This window comes from Lepisosteus platostomus, chromosome 25 (assembly GCF_059453375.1).
Source record: "Lepisosteus platostomus isolate fLepPlt1 chromosome 25, fLepPlt1.hap1, whole genome shotgun sequence".
Taxonomy (NCBI): Eukaryota; Metazoa; Chordata; class Actinopteri; order Semionotiformes; family Lepisosteidae; genus Lepisosteus; species Lepisosteus platostomus.
The window spans coordinates 16,398,004-16,415,969 of record NC_142635.1 but is presented as its reverse complement, the minus strand read 5'-3'; the positions used below and the strand labels follow the sequence as shown (position 1 = coordinate 16,415,969).

Sequence of the window (17,966 nt, the reverse complement as noted above, 5' to 3'; positions counted from 1 at the left end):
GCCCAGGCCCAGGCCCAGGCCCAGGCACGCGAAACGCTTCCCACGGCAGAGGGGGCGGCCGGGAGGAGGAGTGGCCGTGTGGGGCAGATCGGGGGCCGCTGGCGCTGTGCCAGAGCACCAGGGCCTGCGCGGGCGGGCGGGCGGCGGGGGTGAGGGCCGCAGCCCCATTCAACCCCCACAGACCCCGCAGACAATGAGCAGGGCTGCGCTGTGGGGCCGGCATTGTTGTGCAGTGCACAAAAAGAAGGGCACATTCACAGCAGCTTTCTCACATGCGACCCCCCCTCTCCCCCTCCCCCGCTCCCCTGTCTCCCCGTGTTGTTGTTTGTGCTGCGCCACGGTGACTGACGTGTTGTCATGGAGACAGGTTTGGGAAACTTCACCCAGAGGCCCTCCTTCCAGGTCCCAGCCTCCTCCGTCCCCGTCTGCCCGTGCCAGCCGCCGTCTCTGCGTCTGCGTCCGGGCGCCTTGTCTTTCCCGAGGAAGTGGGCAGGGTGTGGCCACTTTAATAGGAACACGCCATCCCCGAGGAGCAGCATGGCAATCCTGAGGCGCTGCTGCCTCCAGTGGAAGGGCTCTGGGTGACTGCCTGGGAAGAGTTCTGTGCTTGTTGGGTTTTGTAAATGATTCTATCTCGATTTAGATTTTAAGAGTTTACTTCTTTACTCTTACTTCTGCAGAACAAGAGCAGTGAACAGTGTTCAGCTTTCTTGCTCGGTGCCTTACTGTACACACAGCATCAGCAGGGTGTTGTGTGGTGTTTGTGCGTCTCGGCGGTTATCGTTCAGGCCGCGTTGTCGACTTCCAAGCCTCGCGATCTGCCAAAAGCAACAGGAGCCAAGCGGCAGGAGTCCAGGAACGAGCGGCCCCCCTGGTCCACAGCCGCACCGGCGCAGCTCGATGAGCAGAGATCTGAAGCGCTGAGTCAGGCCAGTCACTGAGACGGGATTAATGCATCACAGGCCTCCCCGAGGAGGAGCTGGGGGGTGCTCTCTGGGCTCAGTTCGGCTCCCGGCTTTCACCAAGCCTCTCTGTGTGCAACTCTCTTTCCTGGCGGCCAGATGGCCTGTCTGTGCTGAGTGAGGACAGGGTCTCTGGGGTGGTAGTTCCTTCCCGCCAGCCTTGTTCTGCACATGTCAGGGTTCTCAGGCATTTCCTGTCCCGCCCACATGCCAGCTGCAAACCCCCGCAGGCTGGAATTCTTTTAACTGGGAAGCCCCCGTACGTTTCATCTACTTTTCTTCCTAGTTCCCAATCCTATTTTAGGCAGCAGTAGGGATTTTACAGACGGTTTTTTTTTTTTGTTTGTTTTTTTTTTAGATTTGGCCTGTGACACCAGAGTTAAACACTTGGATGTTTAACAACAACAATAACGAGAAAAAACAACAACAAATTTTTCAGTTATGGAAAGAAGGGCGCAGTTAAAGGTCCCATTCGGAAAGTTGTCACGCCCTGTGGCATGTCACCACTCTTGGTATTTGCAGGAAAGTGCGCCACCTACTGGTCTGCTTGGTCTACCAGTTCCAGACCAGTCTCCTGGCCGTGTGAGGGGATATTGAGGCCGTCCTGTTCGGTATGCAGTATATTTGCAGTGTACTCTGATATTCAGAGTGATTAGCCCCTATTGCATTCCAACCCACTGCTCTAGTCCTTCAGCATCCTATCCTTTAATTCCGATTAATTTACTGCACTCTATTTTATTTTGTTTGTTAATTTGGGTTCCATATATTTAATTTTATTGCACTTTGAGAATGAATTATGAGACTTATGAAAATGGATTATAAATAAAATTCTATTATTATTATTATTATTATTATTATTATTATTATTATTATAATAAAATGGTAGGTCAGGCTGTGGGAAGGCACTGGGTGGTGAGAATGTGTCTCCTGTTGGAATCTGGGGTCTGACTCTTGTGACACTGTGACAGGGAGTCAGTTTCTTGCAGGTGTCAGTTTGCCACCGGTGTCTGGTGTCCCTGCTGCTGTTCACCCATCCATCCATCTCTCTCTCTCTCTCTCTCTCTCTCTCTCTCTCTCTCCTCCTCCAGTCTGAGCTCCCCCAGCCCAGCTCACACCCCCAAGGGAGAGCTCGCCGTTGGCCAATCAGAGAGCCAGGAGGCGACACTCAGCGCCCAGCTAGAGGAGGCTCGTTGCAAAGCAGGTGTGACCCGTCCGTGAGAGAACATCCTGTCAGCACAAAGAAGAAGCACAACAGGCCAATAGGACACTTATTATCGATCCATCTTTCTGTCTATGCTTAGTTTTAAATTTAGGAAAATTTTATGGAACCTTTCTCATATTATTTAACTGTTATCTGTTATGTGAGTTGACCTTGCCTGTTTTAGTGAAGGCTATAAACCTGCAGAAAAGCTGTTAGTTGAGTGAAAAATTACTTAATCACAGACAGCACCCACAGTATACTGTAGGATACCAACTAAACTATGATTGACTGCTTTTGAACTTTCCTCTGGATTCTGTAGGTATTCTCTAGGTAGAAATGTTTGTAAAGCTAACCTCGAGCTGAATGCTTTGAGTTGGAGCTCCCAGTTTGTGCCGATCATGAGCTCAGTGTGGTCATTGTTGGCTCCTGGCAGGAGCCTGGGTTGGCTTTTCCCAGACTTGAACTTGAGCTGTCCTGGAGTCTGTTACTGTGAACACCCTGGTGCAGACAGCTCCTAGCACGGCCCTCAGGTGGCTGTGTTTGTGAGCTCAGGCCTCCTTTCTTCCTTCCTCAGAGGTGCTGGTGATGGCGCCGCTGGGCGGGCCTGTGGGGGCAGGGGAGGGCAGCTCCTGGGAGGACCAGCTGCTGGAGCAGCAGGAGCAGCTGGAGAGGGAGATGGAGGAGGCCAGGAGGATGATCTCCAGCCTGCAGGTGAGTCCTGGCACCTCTGGCACGTTTTCCGTTTCAGGTGATACCAGACGGTCTGGAACTGCATTGAAAAAGAGGAAGGAGGCAGAATCCATCGGAAATGCACTTTCTCATCCCACATCCCACACGTCCACACCCCACTCCTCACACCTCCACACCCACTCACCACACTGCACAACACACACCCCACTCACCACACTGCACAACCCACTCTCCACTCCGAGGTGCTGTGGCAGGCTGCAGGTGTCGGATTGCCGGATCAGCACGATCGGGCTGAGCGAGAGGTACAGCTTTAAGAGCCACACAGGGATCAGATTAGCCTCCCCCGGCGGAGTCCGGTCACATGCGCAGGACTGAGGGGCTGTGTGTGTGTGCGTCCTTCCCAGGCCCTGCTGCTCCACGGCTCACTACCTGAGGACGAACAGGAGGCCTCGCTCTGTCTCGGGGGGGAAGGGGCTGACAACGCCGAGGAGCAGCTGGTACGTCTCCTTTCCTCCTGCACAGAACGGGTTTCTCTGTCGGCCTGGTGCAGTCACCTCTCTGTCCCCGTACGGCTGAGTATCTCCCTCCCTCAGCGAGACGCAGGTGTCCATGTCTGTTTTTTTCTCGGCATAGAAGCGCAGGTGTTTCTCTCTCTTTCTCTCTCTCTCTCTCTGGTTCTTTGCTTGCGAATTCCTCCCACGTGACTGTCTCTGTCCTGGGGAACAAGGGTCCTGCTGTTTTTCTCTCTGTGCCTTGTCTGCTCCTTCTCACTCTCTGTCTCTTTCACCGGTTTAGTAAGATTTACATCCAGATCTCAGTGATGTTGGGTTAGCCTGTTCTCCTCTCCCCATCTCTCTCCCGATCTCTTCCCGTTTCTCTCAGTTTCTCCCTTCCTCCCTCCAGATTATTATCCGCAGTCGTCTGGATCAGAGCATGGCGGAGTCGCAGGATCTCAAGGTGAGACGGCACCTTTCCTTTGTGTCTTTGTTTGCGCAGTGCATTTTGGAACGCGCTAAAAACGCGACGAAGGGGGAAGGCAGTCAGATTTTCAGGGGGGGTTCTGGGGTTACTGGCCCAGTGGGCTCGGGTCCCGGAGCAGGGTAGGAACCCGGGCAGCGGGCCTGGAGAGGCTGGAGAGTGACCCGTCCCTGTGCTTGCTTTCACAGAAGGAGCTGCTGCGCTACAAGCAGGAGACTCGCAGCCTGCAAGGCGTGAAGGTGAGGGCGGCACACCCGGCGCTGTCTGGTCCCACAGCGCGTCCGCCGAGTGGGAAAGCTGCACCGAGGGGGGAAATGACAGGGCCAGGAGCAGCCAGTACATCTGAACCCAGCCCTCCTGGGTCAGGCCGGGCTGTCAGAGGCAGGGCCAGCGCACACACTGTCACGCAGGCCACACACTCTGACACACAGCGTCACATTCCCACGCGCACCCACTTAAACAGACACTCACGCCACGACGGATCTTCCCATAGCCTTTCATCCCCTTACTACTGTAACTGGAGTCTAATTCAGATTCTCCTGGGGCTCCCTGGTGTGCGTACCCTCCTTCTTCCGGTCTGATCTCTTCGTTGCTGCCCAGACTCTCGTTTGTTTCCGACCTCGTTTCTGCCTGTGCGATTTGGATTTGTTGTCTCGGTTGAACTGTCCCGGCCCGGTTTTGACTTTCGCCTGCCCGTTGGTTTTTTGATTATTAGGACTTGTGTTTTTTGGAACCTTTTCTAGAACTTTTCTGCAACAGCATGAAGAAATCACCAATTTGAGTCTTTATTTTTTAGCATAAACGATTGCTAACACACACAGACCCGCATCATTGTCACACAACGAACGTCTAGGAGCTGTACTGTAATAACTCAACAAGGAGAAAATAAATTTAGACTCACAGTAGTTTAAACATAGATGGTCATAAAGCTGCATTTAAAAAAAAAAAGAATTGTCATAAACCAGGCTGCTGCAAACCAAAAACAGAGTCCCCTTGAAACGGAATATTTTCAAAATGAACATTTCTGCAGGGCTGGGAGGTGGAGCTCAGCTTCTGCAAGATGTGGTACGCCAGTAATGAGAAACCCAAGCTGCAGCCAAAATTATGCAAAATCTTATTTTTAATTTTTTCAAACATCCACTTCAGTGTTTTTAAAGGTTAGAGAACAAGTCCATGTTTCACGCTTGATTTGTTCAGCATACAGTCACAAGAATTCCAGTGTAATTCCAGTTCTTCAGTAAAAAAAAATATTTTTGATAGAGAAAATAAAATACGAATACCTTTATTTGTAATAAAAAATAAAAGTCTGAATGTCTCTTTTAAAAAAAATAGGAAACCTATTCTGCATGCTTGGAACTTGTATTTCTGTCTGACCTCTGAGCTGTCTGGGTTTGTCCCTGTCTGACCCTGGTGACTGTGCTGCCCATCTCTTAGAGTCCATTCTTTCCAACCGAGTTTTATATTTCATCTGTTTTGGTTGCATGTTTGTTTTTTTTTACACACTGTGTGTTTATTTTAAAAATAAAACACAAGAAAGCCCGTGATTTGTCCGATACAGGTGTCAGTGCTGACACACCACCACAGTGACTCCAGACCTGACTTGAGAATTGACGAGCAACGAGTCCAGCTGTGGTTCTGGGTCTCTTCTGTTTCTTCCTCTGTTCTTCTCTAACCACTCTCTGTTCCCTCCCCGTTTCACTGTCCGCTCTTCTTCCATCTCGCTGCTTCTCTGTCCTGCTCTTTTTATCTGACAGTGACAGACCCCTCGGCCTCTCTCTCTCTCAGGACGCCCTGCAGCAGCGCATGTCCCTGCAGGAGAGCTCTGTCCTGCAGCTCAAACAGGAGCTCCTGAGGGCCAGCATGGCCAGAGATGAACTGCACAGCCAGAATGTGAGTGATGGAGAGGCCCTGTCACACATCAGCCCTGTTTGTGTGTGAGACCCCAGCCTCTGTGTGCAGTGCAGCAGTGTGTGTGAGACCCCAGTGGAGTGCAGCAGTGTGTGTGAGACCCCAGCCTCTGTGTGCAGTGCAGCAGTGTGTGTGAGACCCCAGCCTCTGTGTGCAGTGCAGCAGTGTGTGTGAGACCCCAGTGGAGTGCAGCAGTGTGTGTGAGACCCCAGCCTCTGTGTGCAGTGCAGCAGTGTGTGTGAGACCCCAGCCTCTGTGTGCAGTGCAGCAGTGTGTGTGAGACCCCAGCCTCTGTGTGCAGTGCAGCAGTGTGTGTGAGACCCCAGTGGAGTGCAGCAGTGTGTGTGAGACCCCAGCCTCTGTGTGCAGTGCAGCAGTGTGTGTGAGACCCCAGCCTCTGTGTGCAGTGCAGCAGTGTGTGTGAGACCCCAGCCTCTGTGTGCAGTGCAGCAGTGTGTGTGAGACCCCAGTGGAGTGCAGCAGTGTGTGTGAGACCCCAGCCTCTGTGTGCAGTGCAGCAGTGTGTGTGAGACCCCAGCCTCTGTGTGCAGTGCAGCAGTGTGTGTGAGACCCCAGTGGAGTGCAGCAGTGTGTGTGAGACCCCAGCCTCTGTGTGCAGTGCAGCAGTGTGTGTGAGACCCCAGCCTCTGTGTGCAGTGCAGCAGTGTGTGTGAGACCCCAGCCTCTGTGTGCAGTGCAGCAGTGTGTAAAAGTGTGTGTGTCTCCCCCAGGCGGAGTTGCAGAGGATGCTGGAGGAGCGCAGCAGACTGCTGACTGACTACAAGGTGAGAGACCTGGGCAGCACAGAGACACCAAGAGGGGCCCTCTGGCCGTGCTAGTCCCAGAGTTAGTGGTCTGGCACATCGACTTGGTTGAAATTTAAGAAAACATTCTGCATTCATTATCTGAAATCTTTATGAAAAACATAATTCAGATTTGATGAGATGGTGACATTTTGTGTGGAATCAGGAACTATAAATTAGAATATTGTTATACATTTTAATTGGTATGTCTGGGATAAATTAAATGTCAGATGCCAAATGTTATAAATAGTGGGTTGTGAAAGCAGAAATATTAGAAACAAAGAAAAATAACTAAGGCTGATTAAATACCCTTACAGTCAATAGTTAGGATTGTGGACAAGTAATCCACAAACTTGGCACAGTTTAATAGCAGCGTAATCAACAAATAGACAAACGTACAAGCCAAACTATATTCCTAGTAATGACAGACAGAACACAAGATACACAATCTATTTTCTGTGAAGTATTAACCAAGACTGAGTCCCTGAGTCTCTCGAAGATGGACCCGCCTTACTGAAACCCGAGACACAGTGATTCATGGCCACCCTCTACAGAACACTGTTCTTTGAAACCCTTGCTAATACTAGTTATATAAACCAGATAAAGCATCCCAAAAATACACACTCTTAGAAGGAAATAATTATTCCCTTGAATATATAATTCCTTCCTAAATTTGATGTCAGTCTGCACTGTGCTCATAAATGCCTGAGGTTTCTTCAGACAGCAGCCTGAGACCAGCCAGGAGCTGGAGCTCACTAGCAGCCCAGTTTCTTCATCCGGGCGGAGAGGGAGTTTCTGAAGGCCGAATCTCTTAACACAGTGTGCTCGTCTTCTGTCCTGTCCCTTCACCTCTTAGTTCTGTGATTTTGTTACTACTGAAATACTTCACACCCCTGGTATAGGACTGTCCCATGACACTTCTTCCTCTTCCTCGTCCTATAAACAGAGAGGAAGACTCTATTCTGTCTCTTTGTCCTTGAGTCCATGTAGCAGATACTCTGTATCTCTCCCTCTCGCTCTTCATGCAGTGCTCAGCACAGCCCTCTGTCAGTCATCGGGCAGTAAACCTGCCTGAGCCTGATTCCCCTGCTCCAACCTGCCTCTCCACACTGTCGTCGCTAGAGAACACTGCAGATCTCTACCTCTGTGTACCTCACAGGCAAAGGGAGGAAGATCCGTGGTTAAACTACAATTTCTATTTTCCACAGCCCAACTAAAAAGTCACCTGCTCAGAACACATGGTAAAGAAAAGACTCAGTGACAATACATAACCTATATTGGCACAGCTGTAACCCTGCTTTAACCCCGACTCTGAAATGGGAGACAACACGAAGCGTCCAGAGTGACAGCAGCCTGTGGTGTGTCTGTGTGTGTCTGTACAGAAGGAGCTGGGACACAAGGACAGACTCCTGCAGCAGCAGCAGCTCAAGCTGGATGAGGCCTTGCGCAAAGTGGCTGAGGGCTCCCACCTGAAGGTACACTGACACAGTCACACCCCGAGACACACTGACACAGTCACACCCCGAGACACACTGGCACAGTCACACACTGACACAGTCACACCCCGGGACACACTGGCACAGTCACACACTGACACAGTCACACACTGACACAGGCACACCCCAAGACACACTGACACAGTCACACACTGACACAGTCACACCCCGGGACACACTGGCACAGTCACACACTGACACAGTCACACCCTGAGACACACTGACACAGTCACACACTGACACAGTCACACACTGACACAGGTACACCCCGAGACACACTGACACAGTCACACACTGACACAGTCACACCCCGGGACACACTGGCACAGTCACACCCCGAGACACACTGACACAGTCACACACTGACACAGTCACACACTGACACAGGCACACCCCAAGACACACTGACACAGTCACACACTGACACAGTCACACCCCGGGACACACTGGCACAGTCACACACTGACACAGTCACACCCTGAGACACACTGACACAGTCACACACTGACACAGTCACACACTGACACAGGTACACCCCGAGACACACTGACACAGTCACACACTGACACAGGCACACCCTGAGACACACTGGCACAGTCACACACTGACACAGTCACACCCCGGGACACACTGGCACAGTCACACACTGACACAGTCACACACTGACACAGGCACACCCCAAGACACACTGACACAGTCACACACTGACACAGTCACACCCCGGGACACACTGGCACAGTCACACACTGACACAGTCACACCCTGAGACACACTGACACAGTCACACACTGACACAGTCACACACTGACACAGGTACACCCCGAGACACACTGACACAGTCACACACTGACACAGTCACACCCCGGGACACACTGGCACAGTCACACCCCGAGACACACTGACACAGTCACACACTGACACAGTCACACACTGACACAGGCACACCCCAAGACACACTGACACAGTCACACACTGACACAGTCACACCCCGGGACACACTGGCACAGTCACACACTGACACAGTCACACCCTGAGACACACTGACACAGTCACACACTGACACAGTCACACACTGACACAGGTACACCCCGAGACACACTGACACAGTCACACACTGACACAGGCACACCCTGAGACACACTGGCACAGTCACACACTGACACAGGCACACACTGACACAGGCACACCCTGAGACACACAGGCACAGTCACACACTGACACAGTCACACCCCGGGACACACTGGCACAGTCACACACTGACACAGGTACACCCCGAGACACACTGACACAGTCACACACTGACACAGGCACACCCTGAGACACACTGGCACAGTCACACACTGACACAGGCACACACTGACACAGGCACACCCTGAGACACACAGGCACAGTCACACACTGACACAGTCACACCCCGAGGCACACTGACACAGTCACACCCCGAGACACACTGACACAGTCACACCCCGAGACACACTGACACAGTCACACACTGACACAGTCACACACTGACACAGGCACACCCCAAGACACACTGACACAGTCACACACTGACACAGTCACACCCCGGGACACACTGGCACAGTCACACACTGACACAGTCACACCCTGAGACACACTGACACAGTCACACACTGACACAGTCACACACTGACACAGGTACACCCCGAGACACACTGACACAGTCACACACTGACACAGGCACACCCTGAGACACACTGGCACAGTCACACACTGACACAGGCACACACTGACACAGGCACACCCTGAGACACACAGGCACAGTCACACACTGACACAGTCACACCCCGGGACACACTGGCACAGTCACACACTGACACAGGTACACCCCGAGACACACTGACACAGTCACACACTGACACAGGCACACCCTGAGACACACTGGCACAGTCACACACTGACACAGGCACACACTGACACAGGCACACCCTGAGACACACAGGCACAGTCACACACTGACACAGTCACACCCCGGGACACACTGGCACAGTCACACACTGACACAGTCACACCCCGGGACACACTGGCACAGTCACACACTGACACAGGTACACCCCGAGACACACTGACACAGTCACACACTGACACAGGCACACCCTGAGACACACTGGCACAGTCACACACTGACACAGGCACACACTGACACAGGCACACCCTGAGACACACAGGCACAGTCACACACTGACACAGTCACACCCCGAGGCACACTGACACAGTCACACCCCGAGGCACACTGACACAGTCACACCCTGAGACACACTGACACAGTCACACACTGACACAGTCACACCCTGAGACACACAGGCACAGTCACACTGTATTTTAAGGCTGGTAGGCAGCTTTGTTTCCCTGGGGCCTGGATGTGTGCTGAGTGAGCTGTGTCCTGTCACTGCGCAGGCTGACCTGCAGAGGGAGCTGGAGCACAAGGACAGCCTGCTGCAGGAGCTGATGAGTCGCGATGTGGATGGGATAGAGGTACTGCGCACTTCCTACTCAGTGCAGTATTATTGTCATGTGGTACAAGTGCAGTAGGGTGTTTCCCCAGCGGGCTGTGCAAGCGAGTGCGAGAGTATCTGTTTGTGTTTCAGCACTGTGGCCCTCTGGGACACTCTCAGAGCAACGGGTATATCCATCCGGCGGGCACGGCGTCCAGCATGGCCTCCACACACAGAGGGGTGAGTGTCCCGGGCTCCACTAAGGGCTGCCATTGGAGTCCCCCAGGGGGGCGTGACACAGGGGCGTGTCCAGTGTGGAGGAGGAGCCCTACGTTGCCGTAGTAACCACAGCTGCCCTGGCTGATTAAGGACGAGCAGCAGCTGTGGCCTAACCTACCTTAACCCTCACCCTCAGACGGGGCACGGTGTTCCTGTTACACCAGTAAGGGTTGTGACATCACTTGGTCAGGGATAGATCCCGGTGGCCTAGATCACCCTGCTCCCAGAATACCTTCATTACTCCACGTGCACACTGACCCACTTCACGGGGTGTTGACTTGAGGGCCTTCGGCTCCTCTGGGTGAGACATCCTGACACAGAGCGGTCAGGAGTGAAGCCGGAGGTTTAGCTAATGTGGCTCAACAGATTGATTCCAGACTTGGCTGGGTTGTGAATCAATGGCCTGGACTGAAAATGGACACACTGACACACACTGGGACAGGCACACACTGACACACACTGACACAGGCACACACTGACACACACTGACACACACTGACACAGTGACACACTGAGACACACTGACACAGTCACACACTGACACAGTCGGAGAGGGTAAAAACCGGTTTCCTGTGGAAGCGGCCGCCTGACGCCCTGCCCGTCCCCCTGCGCGTGTGCCAGGCGGAGGAGCTGCAGCTGGTCCGGGAAGCCCTGCGCAGCCTGCGGAACTGCTTCAGCGGCCACGACCCCCAGCACCACACCCTGGACACCCTGGAGCAGGGCATCGCCAGCCTCATGGACCGGCTGCACGCCCTGGACTCTCAGCGCCGCCACGAGAAGAGGGTAACGCCCCCCCCACCCGCCGCAGTCAGCCGCGTGCCGAGGAGCAGGCCGCCCGCGGGTCCCTGAGCCCGTCTCTGTGTGCTTGTGTCCCGCAGAGCCGGGGGAAGTCTCCAGGCCGGCGGGCCGCCCAGTCAGACCGGGACTCCTGGCCTCCCAGCTCCAGTAAGATCGCCACTCTGTCTCCCACCCTGGTAGGCGCAGTAAAACTCAGTGGTGAAATCAACAGCGTGGCACAGCGCAGATCAGGAGGAATGTGGTAAATGGTGAAGGGTGACGGAAACCCCGGCCCCCGGTGGCTTCTTGTTGTGTGACCCCCGGCCTTGTCCCGCTCTCTGTGTTCCAGAGATGTCTCATTCCCACAGCAGTCCTGTTCTCTCCAGCTCCGCCACCACCAAAGTGCTGTACTTCACCGACCGCTCCCTCACACCCTTCATGGTCAACATCCCCAAGAGGTGAGTCCAGAGAGGAGAGAGGGAGGTGCAGACAGGAGGAGAGAGGAGAGGGGGAGGTGCAGACAGGAGGAGAGGGGAGGTACAGACAGGAGGAGAGAGGGGAGGTACAGACAGGAGGAGAGGGGAGGTACAGACAGGAGGAGAGAGGAGAGGGTATAAGGTAAAGAGAGGAGGAAATAGGCTGACTCCCATCAGTCAGGAGCAGTGTGAGGCTGACTTCAGTGGATGGGCAGGGTGACTGGTGCCTATGTGTCCCACAGGCTGGGTGAGGTGACGCTGAGAGACTTCAAAGCCGCTGTGGACAGAGAGGGCAGCTACAGGTACCACTTCAAAGCTCTGGACCCTGAATTTGGCACCGTAAAGGAAGAGGTACGTATTGGCTGCTCACACAGCTGCCTGCTCTTTTGGACTGTAGCACCTTACTGACCAACACAGTTTAAAACTGGTACCTTTAACACTGTGTTGACATACGCTGATGTCTGCCCACTAGTATACATGTTGCCATGTGTGAGAAACGATCATCTTATTCAATTATACAGAACTATAGCACATTAAAATGGGCTTCTCGCATGAAGAATGGATCTGTGCAGTTTTTGCACATTAGCACGTCCTTGTCAGAGATGCATAAAGTTAAATATTTGCACGAGTGTCTGCATCAGGCCCTGCATGACGCGTAGAAATTTAACAGCATGATCTGTTAGTGAATGAGTGTTAGATCAGTGTGGCCTGTCTTCAGGTGACCCCCTGCAACAGGGCTAATCAAGTGAAAAAGCAGTCAGTTAATCAATCAAGTTATCAGTAACATCAGCAGGTTGACCATTAACCAATCAACCTGTCAGTATCATCCACAGCCTGACCATTAACCAATCAACCTGTCAGTATCATCCACAGCCTGACCATTAACCAATCAACCTGTCAGTATCATCCACAGCCTGACCATTAACCAATCAACCTGTCAGTAACATCCACAGCCTGACCATTAACCAATCAACCTGTCAGTATCATCCACAGCCTGACCATTAACCAATCAACCTGTCAGTATCATCCACAGCCTGACCATTAACCAATCAACCTGTCAGTATCATCCACAGCCTGACCATTAACCAATCAACCTGTCAGTAACATCCACAGCCTGACCATTAACCAATTAAGCTGCCGGTCATGTGGAGTCCTGACCCTGAGGTGCTGCAGTGGGACAGGATTGTGCTGATGTACTCTCTCGCCCCCAGGTGTTCCACGACGACGCGGTGGTCCCGGGCTGGGAGGGGAAGATCGTGGCCTGGGTGGAGGAAGACCATGGCGAGGACAGGCAGTCTTGGTGGCAGGGGGACCCGACCAAAGAGTGACTGTGCTGCCGGAGCACCACGATGTCCGGAGGGGCTTATCGAGCGCCCCCCTCCCCCCTTCCTCCACCCTCCTCCTCCTCGAGCCCAGTAGGCCGCAGGGGAGGTCCTGCACACCTCCCATTCCACAATCCCGTGGGCTGAGGGGAAGTGGGCACTGGTGTGGCCCCATGAGCCCGCGCTCGAGTGGCCGGAGCGGACAGCTGTGGTCAGGCTTGTCCAGTGTGTTAGCAGTGGGAAGGAGCTCCAGCCGGAGAGGCGCTGTGCAGATTTGCTAAAGGGTCCCACCCCCCCGCCTGAGCCTGAGCCCAAGCCCGAGCCCTCTGTGACAGTCGATGTCTCGCGCTCTCAGATGCTGCAGGATGTGGCTCGTCACACCCCGCCGACGTCGGGGACCCCTCTCCAGGTTCTTCAAGACCCTGCGCCTCTCTGCTGTGTCTGACGTCCATCCCAGCCTGGCGTGGTGATGGGAATTCACTGGAAACTGCCGGGACCTCCTTCCCACCTGAGGAGGGCGGATAATGGCGTTCAGGCCCAGACATTTTGTACGCCTGGGCCTGAACTTGCTCAGGAAGGGATGTGGTCGAACTCATATGCCTTCAGCAGGCTGGCCTTCTGGGACTCCGCTGTGCTGCAGTGTACAGACTTGACTGACCTGCTAAACGTTGTGCCAAATGATGTGAAGACTGCACACAGCATCCAGTAAGGGCACACACTGCATCCACACAGCAGCAGTGCTGTCTCTGTCCTCCTCCCACCCCTGCGGCCCCTCCTGCTGCACAGAGCTGGGGCCTCAAAGTCAGCTTTCAGCCAAAGACCACACGACATGCTCCCTGCAATAGGAAAGACGGCCAACATTCCTGACTGTGCTTCTGCACGAGCTTAGACAAGGAGAAGCTTAGGAGCTGCCTGGAATATTAGTTCAGCCAGGGGAATGAGACTCCGATTGCATTGCACTCTACTCCACTCCAGGATTTGTGGCTCCACCTCAGACATGCAGTATGTAGTACCTGTACAGTTTTACTATTGCTATCTTATTTGTAGAATGATTTACACATGAACACACTGCACATGCAGAATAAGATCAGATACAGTTTAATAGTTCAACTTTATGATGATGTAATTACTTTATTATTGTTTCACTGTTTCATCACCAGTTTGTTTGAGAGCCGGGGTGTGGCAAAACCAGAAGTGGATCAAACTGCTGTGCAATCCGTCTTTTTTGATTGAATCGGAGAGCTTTGAGGACTCTTCCGGGCCAAGACTCAGTAGTATCATTTCTGTACTGAGAGCTCTTTTTTTAGGTACTTTGTTAATAAATACAGGTAAATTGCAGAGAGAGGAGGAGAGCTGGCAGTGATGTTGCATTGAGTGAAGGCTAGACGACCAGTCAGCACTGTCAACAGTTGGGCTGAGACCAGCCTGTTTGTGTCCTGTTGGAGCCCGTGGGAGATGTCAGGCCTTGAGTGTGGAATGTTGTACACAGAGGAGTTTCGAGCTTGTTCACACTGAACTCCAGTGGGCTGGAGCGGGTTGCTGAATTATCTTCTCAGTCCACAAGCACCTTTGCCTAATGTGACACACTGATGAAGTTCACACCTGTCATGCTTGCTCACGCAGGACCTGCTGTATTGACAAATGGCCGTGTTCCCGTAGAAACTAATGGAGAATCGATGGGTGTGTTTTCAGTCAGAGTGTTATTGTGCCCTAAACAAGCTGAAGGTGCTTTTGTCACTCCAGCTGTGTCCAGCATCTCAGTGAGGTGGACAGTATGGGCAGTGGCCCGGTGCCTTGTGCTGCCCTGTTTGGAGTTTGCGTGTGAATGTGCCGGGAGTGAGCTGGCGCAGTTGACCAGGTGCCTGTCTTGTGTGTCCGTGACTTCCGCCACTCTTCGGTGGGCAAGAGCGAAGGGCAGGAGGGAGCTGGGCAAGACTGGCCTGTGATATCCCTTGCGGAGAGTTGGTTTAAAAGGCTGTCTCTACTGTTTCAGTGTGGCGTCAATGAATCCCATTTCTAATGGTGTTTGTAAATCTAGTTTTATACGTTGTGAATTAATTGCACAAAGGTGTTTTTCTACATGTGTGTGAACTGGTACTGGAACCGGTGTCTCTGTATTTGGTTCACTGGGCCGCTCTGATACTCTGCGGCTGCTGTCTGTGTGAATTTCTCACTCGCTGTCTCCTCTGGCTGAGCAGTTTGAGGATAGGACTGGTCCTGTCTGCCCCCCAAAACCACAACTTTCCTGACATCATGGGGGAAACTGGGTCACACTTGGGGTGTGAGATGACACAACCTTGAACCCACGACCTCTGTATCATAGAGCTCAGCATGAGCCTTTCCTTCTCAGCCCCTCGGAAACCCCTTGTGCGCTGCTCTGAGGCAGTTTGAGGTATGGTTTGAATGAGCCACAAGCACGCAAAAAAGCCGTAGAGAAAAATGCTGTGGAGAGGGGAGAGCTGAGATCCCTCCCTCACTCCCCCTCTGGACTACAGTCTGTCCGAGGGCTGGGGGCTCACAGTGACACCCACTGGGTGCCTCCCAGTTTGCACAGACGCTCTTCCCCCATCTAGCTGGGACAGATCTGGAGTCCCTTAAAGAGGCTCAGCCAGGAGGGAGGTTTGTGACTAAAAACAGTTTAAAACTCGTGCAGAATATGTTTCTGCTCCGCAGCTGGGAGAGCAGGGGACCAAGCTTAACCTGAACTTTATTCACTTGTGTTCAATGGAAACAAAAACTTTTGTACTGTTTTCAAGCAGCTCTCTTTTCTCACAGTTTTTATATGTTTTTTGTTTTGTTTTGTAAAGGACTGGCTCGCCCCTGTTTGATGCAGACCGTGACTATGTTTTTAAACTGTTTTAATCCCTGATCAGTTTTTTAATCCCTGATCAGTTTACTGGTTCACCATGAAAGGCAGGTGCAGGCTGCACCTTGCAGGATTGGCCTTTGAAAGCAGGGCTTGTTTCAGGTTCCTACTGCTGTATCAGCGCCCTTGTTCCAGCCCTGCCTTCCTCATCAGTCGCTGTGCTCAGACCCTTGCGCTGTTCAAGAAGGGAGCTGCATGACAGGGACCGAGTTTCCCAGTCCCTTCCCCTCATGCTCAGCGCTTAGTGCTCAGGTGGCTGCTGCTGGCTTCAGTGTTTTGTCTTTCTCAGTGCCACGCGTATTATCTGGAGCCGCGTCAGCATGCGGAGACTGCAAAGGAACACATTAAAGGTTAATTCCAGGCTGAAGAAGAGAGGAAAGGAATCACGTTTCGGCTGTGGAGCCTCATGCCCGAAGAAGGCTCCACAGCCGAAACGTTGTGATTCCTTTCTTCTCTTCTTCAGCAGGGAATAAACCTTTTACATATGATCTGATATTTCACTACCAGAATTATTTTTGTGTCTCTGTAAGCAGAGCAGACTTTTGTGATAACTGTGAGCTGAAGTTTACATCACAAAGATTTAAAAGCACTGACATGGGGTGATATTCCTTCTCCATTGCAGGTTGAGTTAGGACAGTGCTTCGGGACCATAAGCTGTACCGGCTTTCTTGTCTGGTTAAAATCAGACAAATTCGCAAGACAAAAGATGTGCCGATTCCTGGGTTACATCTAGATAGCCTGTTGAATTGATCAGTAACTTCAAAGCTGTAGAGCTGGGTGATACAATTTGCTGGATCAGTGCTATCTGGGACTGGGGTTTTCTCACTGCTATATGTGTCTGTGAAGAGCTCCAGATACAGGCAGCAATGCACAGCTACTGGACTGGCTGTGGTGACATCGCTAAAGCCCTGCTTGTTCACGCCTGGGGGTCACTGTGCGCGACGGTCACTGCTGGGGCCAGAGAGGACCAGTCTGTCCTGGCGCTGGCAGAGCTCATGCAGAGTGTGTTCAGGAGTCATGTAACTTGACTATCATTCCCCTCTGTGTCAGACCACAGACAGTGACAATAAACAAATCAATAAACCACTCTCTCTGTTTTCATAAATCATCTCTCCTGTTGAAAGGGGGTCTGTGGCTGTCTGATTTTACACATCCCTGCAACTCCTAAAAGTTGCTAAGTTGTTTTTTTCCCCTTGCTGTGTTTCCTCACTTACTCTATGAACATTAGAGCTTCTGCTTCAGGACCTGCAGGCCTGACTCCTCAGGCCAGATCCCAGCTGTACTATGCCTGCTCCTGCATGCTGTCTCCTGGGTTTCGCTGTCATTCTCATCTCAGTGCCAGGCCTGATGCCACCTATGATCCTGGAGTATCCTGACAAGGAGGTGTGCAGTAGAGAGGCAGAACATCAGTGCATGTTTTTTAAAAACGGGCCTGTCTGGTCCCTCTGGCCTGAGTGCTCACAGCCTGCGTTGCACGCTTGGTTTCTGTAGAAACGCCCCCCTGCTGTCACTGTGTTTCAGAAGAGCCGCGAACGAGGCCTACACTGCACCGCTCGCTGGCACAAGTCTCGATTCGAACCTGCTGCTTCACACGCCCAGCAGAGCCGCAGGCAGATACCCGGGACACTGACGTTTCACAAGACGCCTGCTTCGAGAATCAGTCCGATACATCATAGGAAACCAAGACACACTGTTATTGTTCAGCTTATTCTGCAAAAGTTCCTTAATTTTTACTTCACTGACGATATTTCA

At 52.5% G+C, this 17,966-nt stretch overlaps 1 protein-coding gene across 6 annotated transcripts in view; it reads left to right on the top strand.

The window, feature by feature from the left end:
- Positions 1-17,300, top strand: part of LOC148641247 (dixin-like) — a 36,837-nt gene extending 19,537 nt beyond the window's left edge. For 3 of the 6 annotated variants that reach the window (XM_088619081.1, XM_088619078.1, XM_088619080.1), the window contains 15 exons: positions 2,051-2,163; positions 2,738-2,874; positions 3,258-3,350; positions 3,757-3,810; positions 4,020-4,070; positions 5,617-5,721; positions 6,471-6,524; positions 7,925-8,017; positions 10,457-10,534; positions 10,648-10,734; positions 11,353-11,556; positions 11,652-11,718; positions 11,900-12,008; positions 12,269-12,377; positions 13,238-17,300. In XM_088619081.1, coding sequence (XP_088475207.1) covers positions 2,051-2,163; positions 2,738-2,874; positions 3,258-3,350; positions 3,757-3,810; positions 4,020-4,070; positions 5,617-5,721; positions 6,471-6,524; positions 7,925-8,017; positions 10,457-10,534; positions 10,648-10,734; positions 11,353-11,556; positions 11,652-11,718; positions 11,900-12,008; positions 12,269-12,377; positions 13,238-13,354 — 1,471 coding nt within the window. In that variant the 3' untranslated portion in view covers positions 13,355-17,300. Of the gene's footprint in view, positions 1-2,050; positions 2,164-2,737; positions 2,875-3,257; positions 3,351-3,756; positions 3,811-4,019; positions 4,071-5,616; positions 5,722-6,470; positions 6,525-7,924; positions 8,018-10,456; positions 10,535-10,647; positions 10,735-11,352; positions 11,557-11,651; positions 11,748-11,899; positions 12,009-12,268; positions 12,378-13,237 lie in introns of all 6 variants that reach the window. The other 3 variants (XM_088619079.1, XM_088619082.1, XR_015929965.1) reach the window with 2 other exon arrangements.
- The last annotated feature ends 666 nt before the right edge of the window (positions 17,301-17,966 follow it).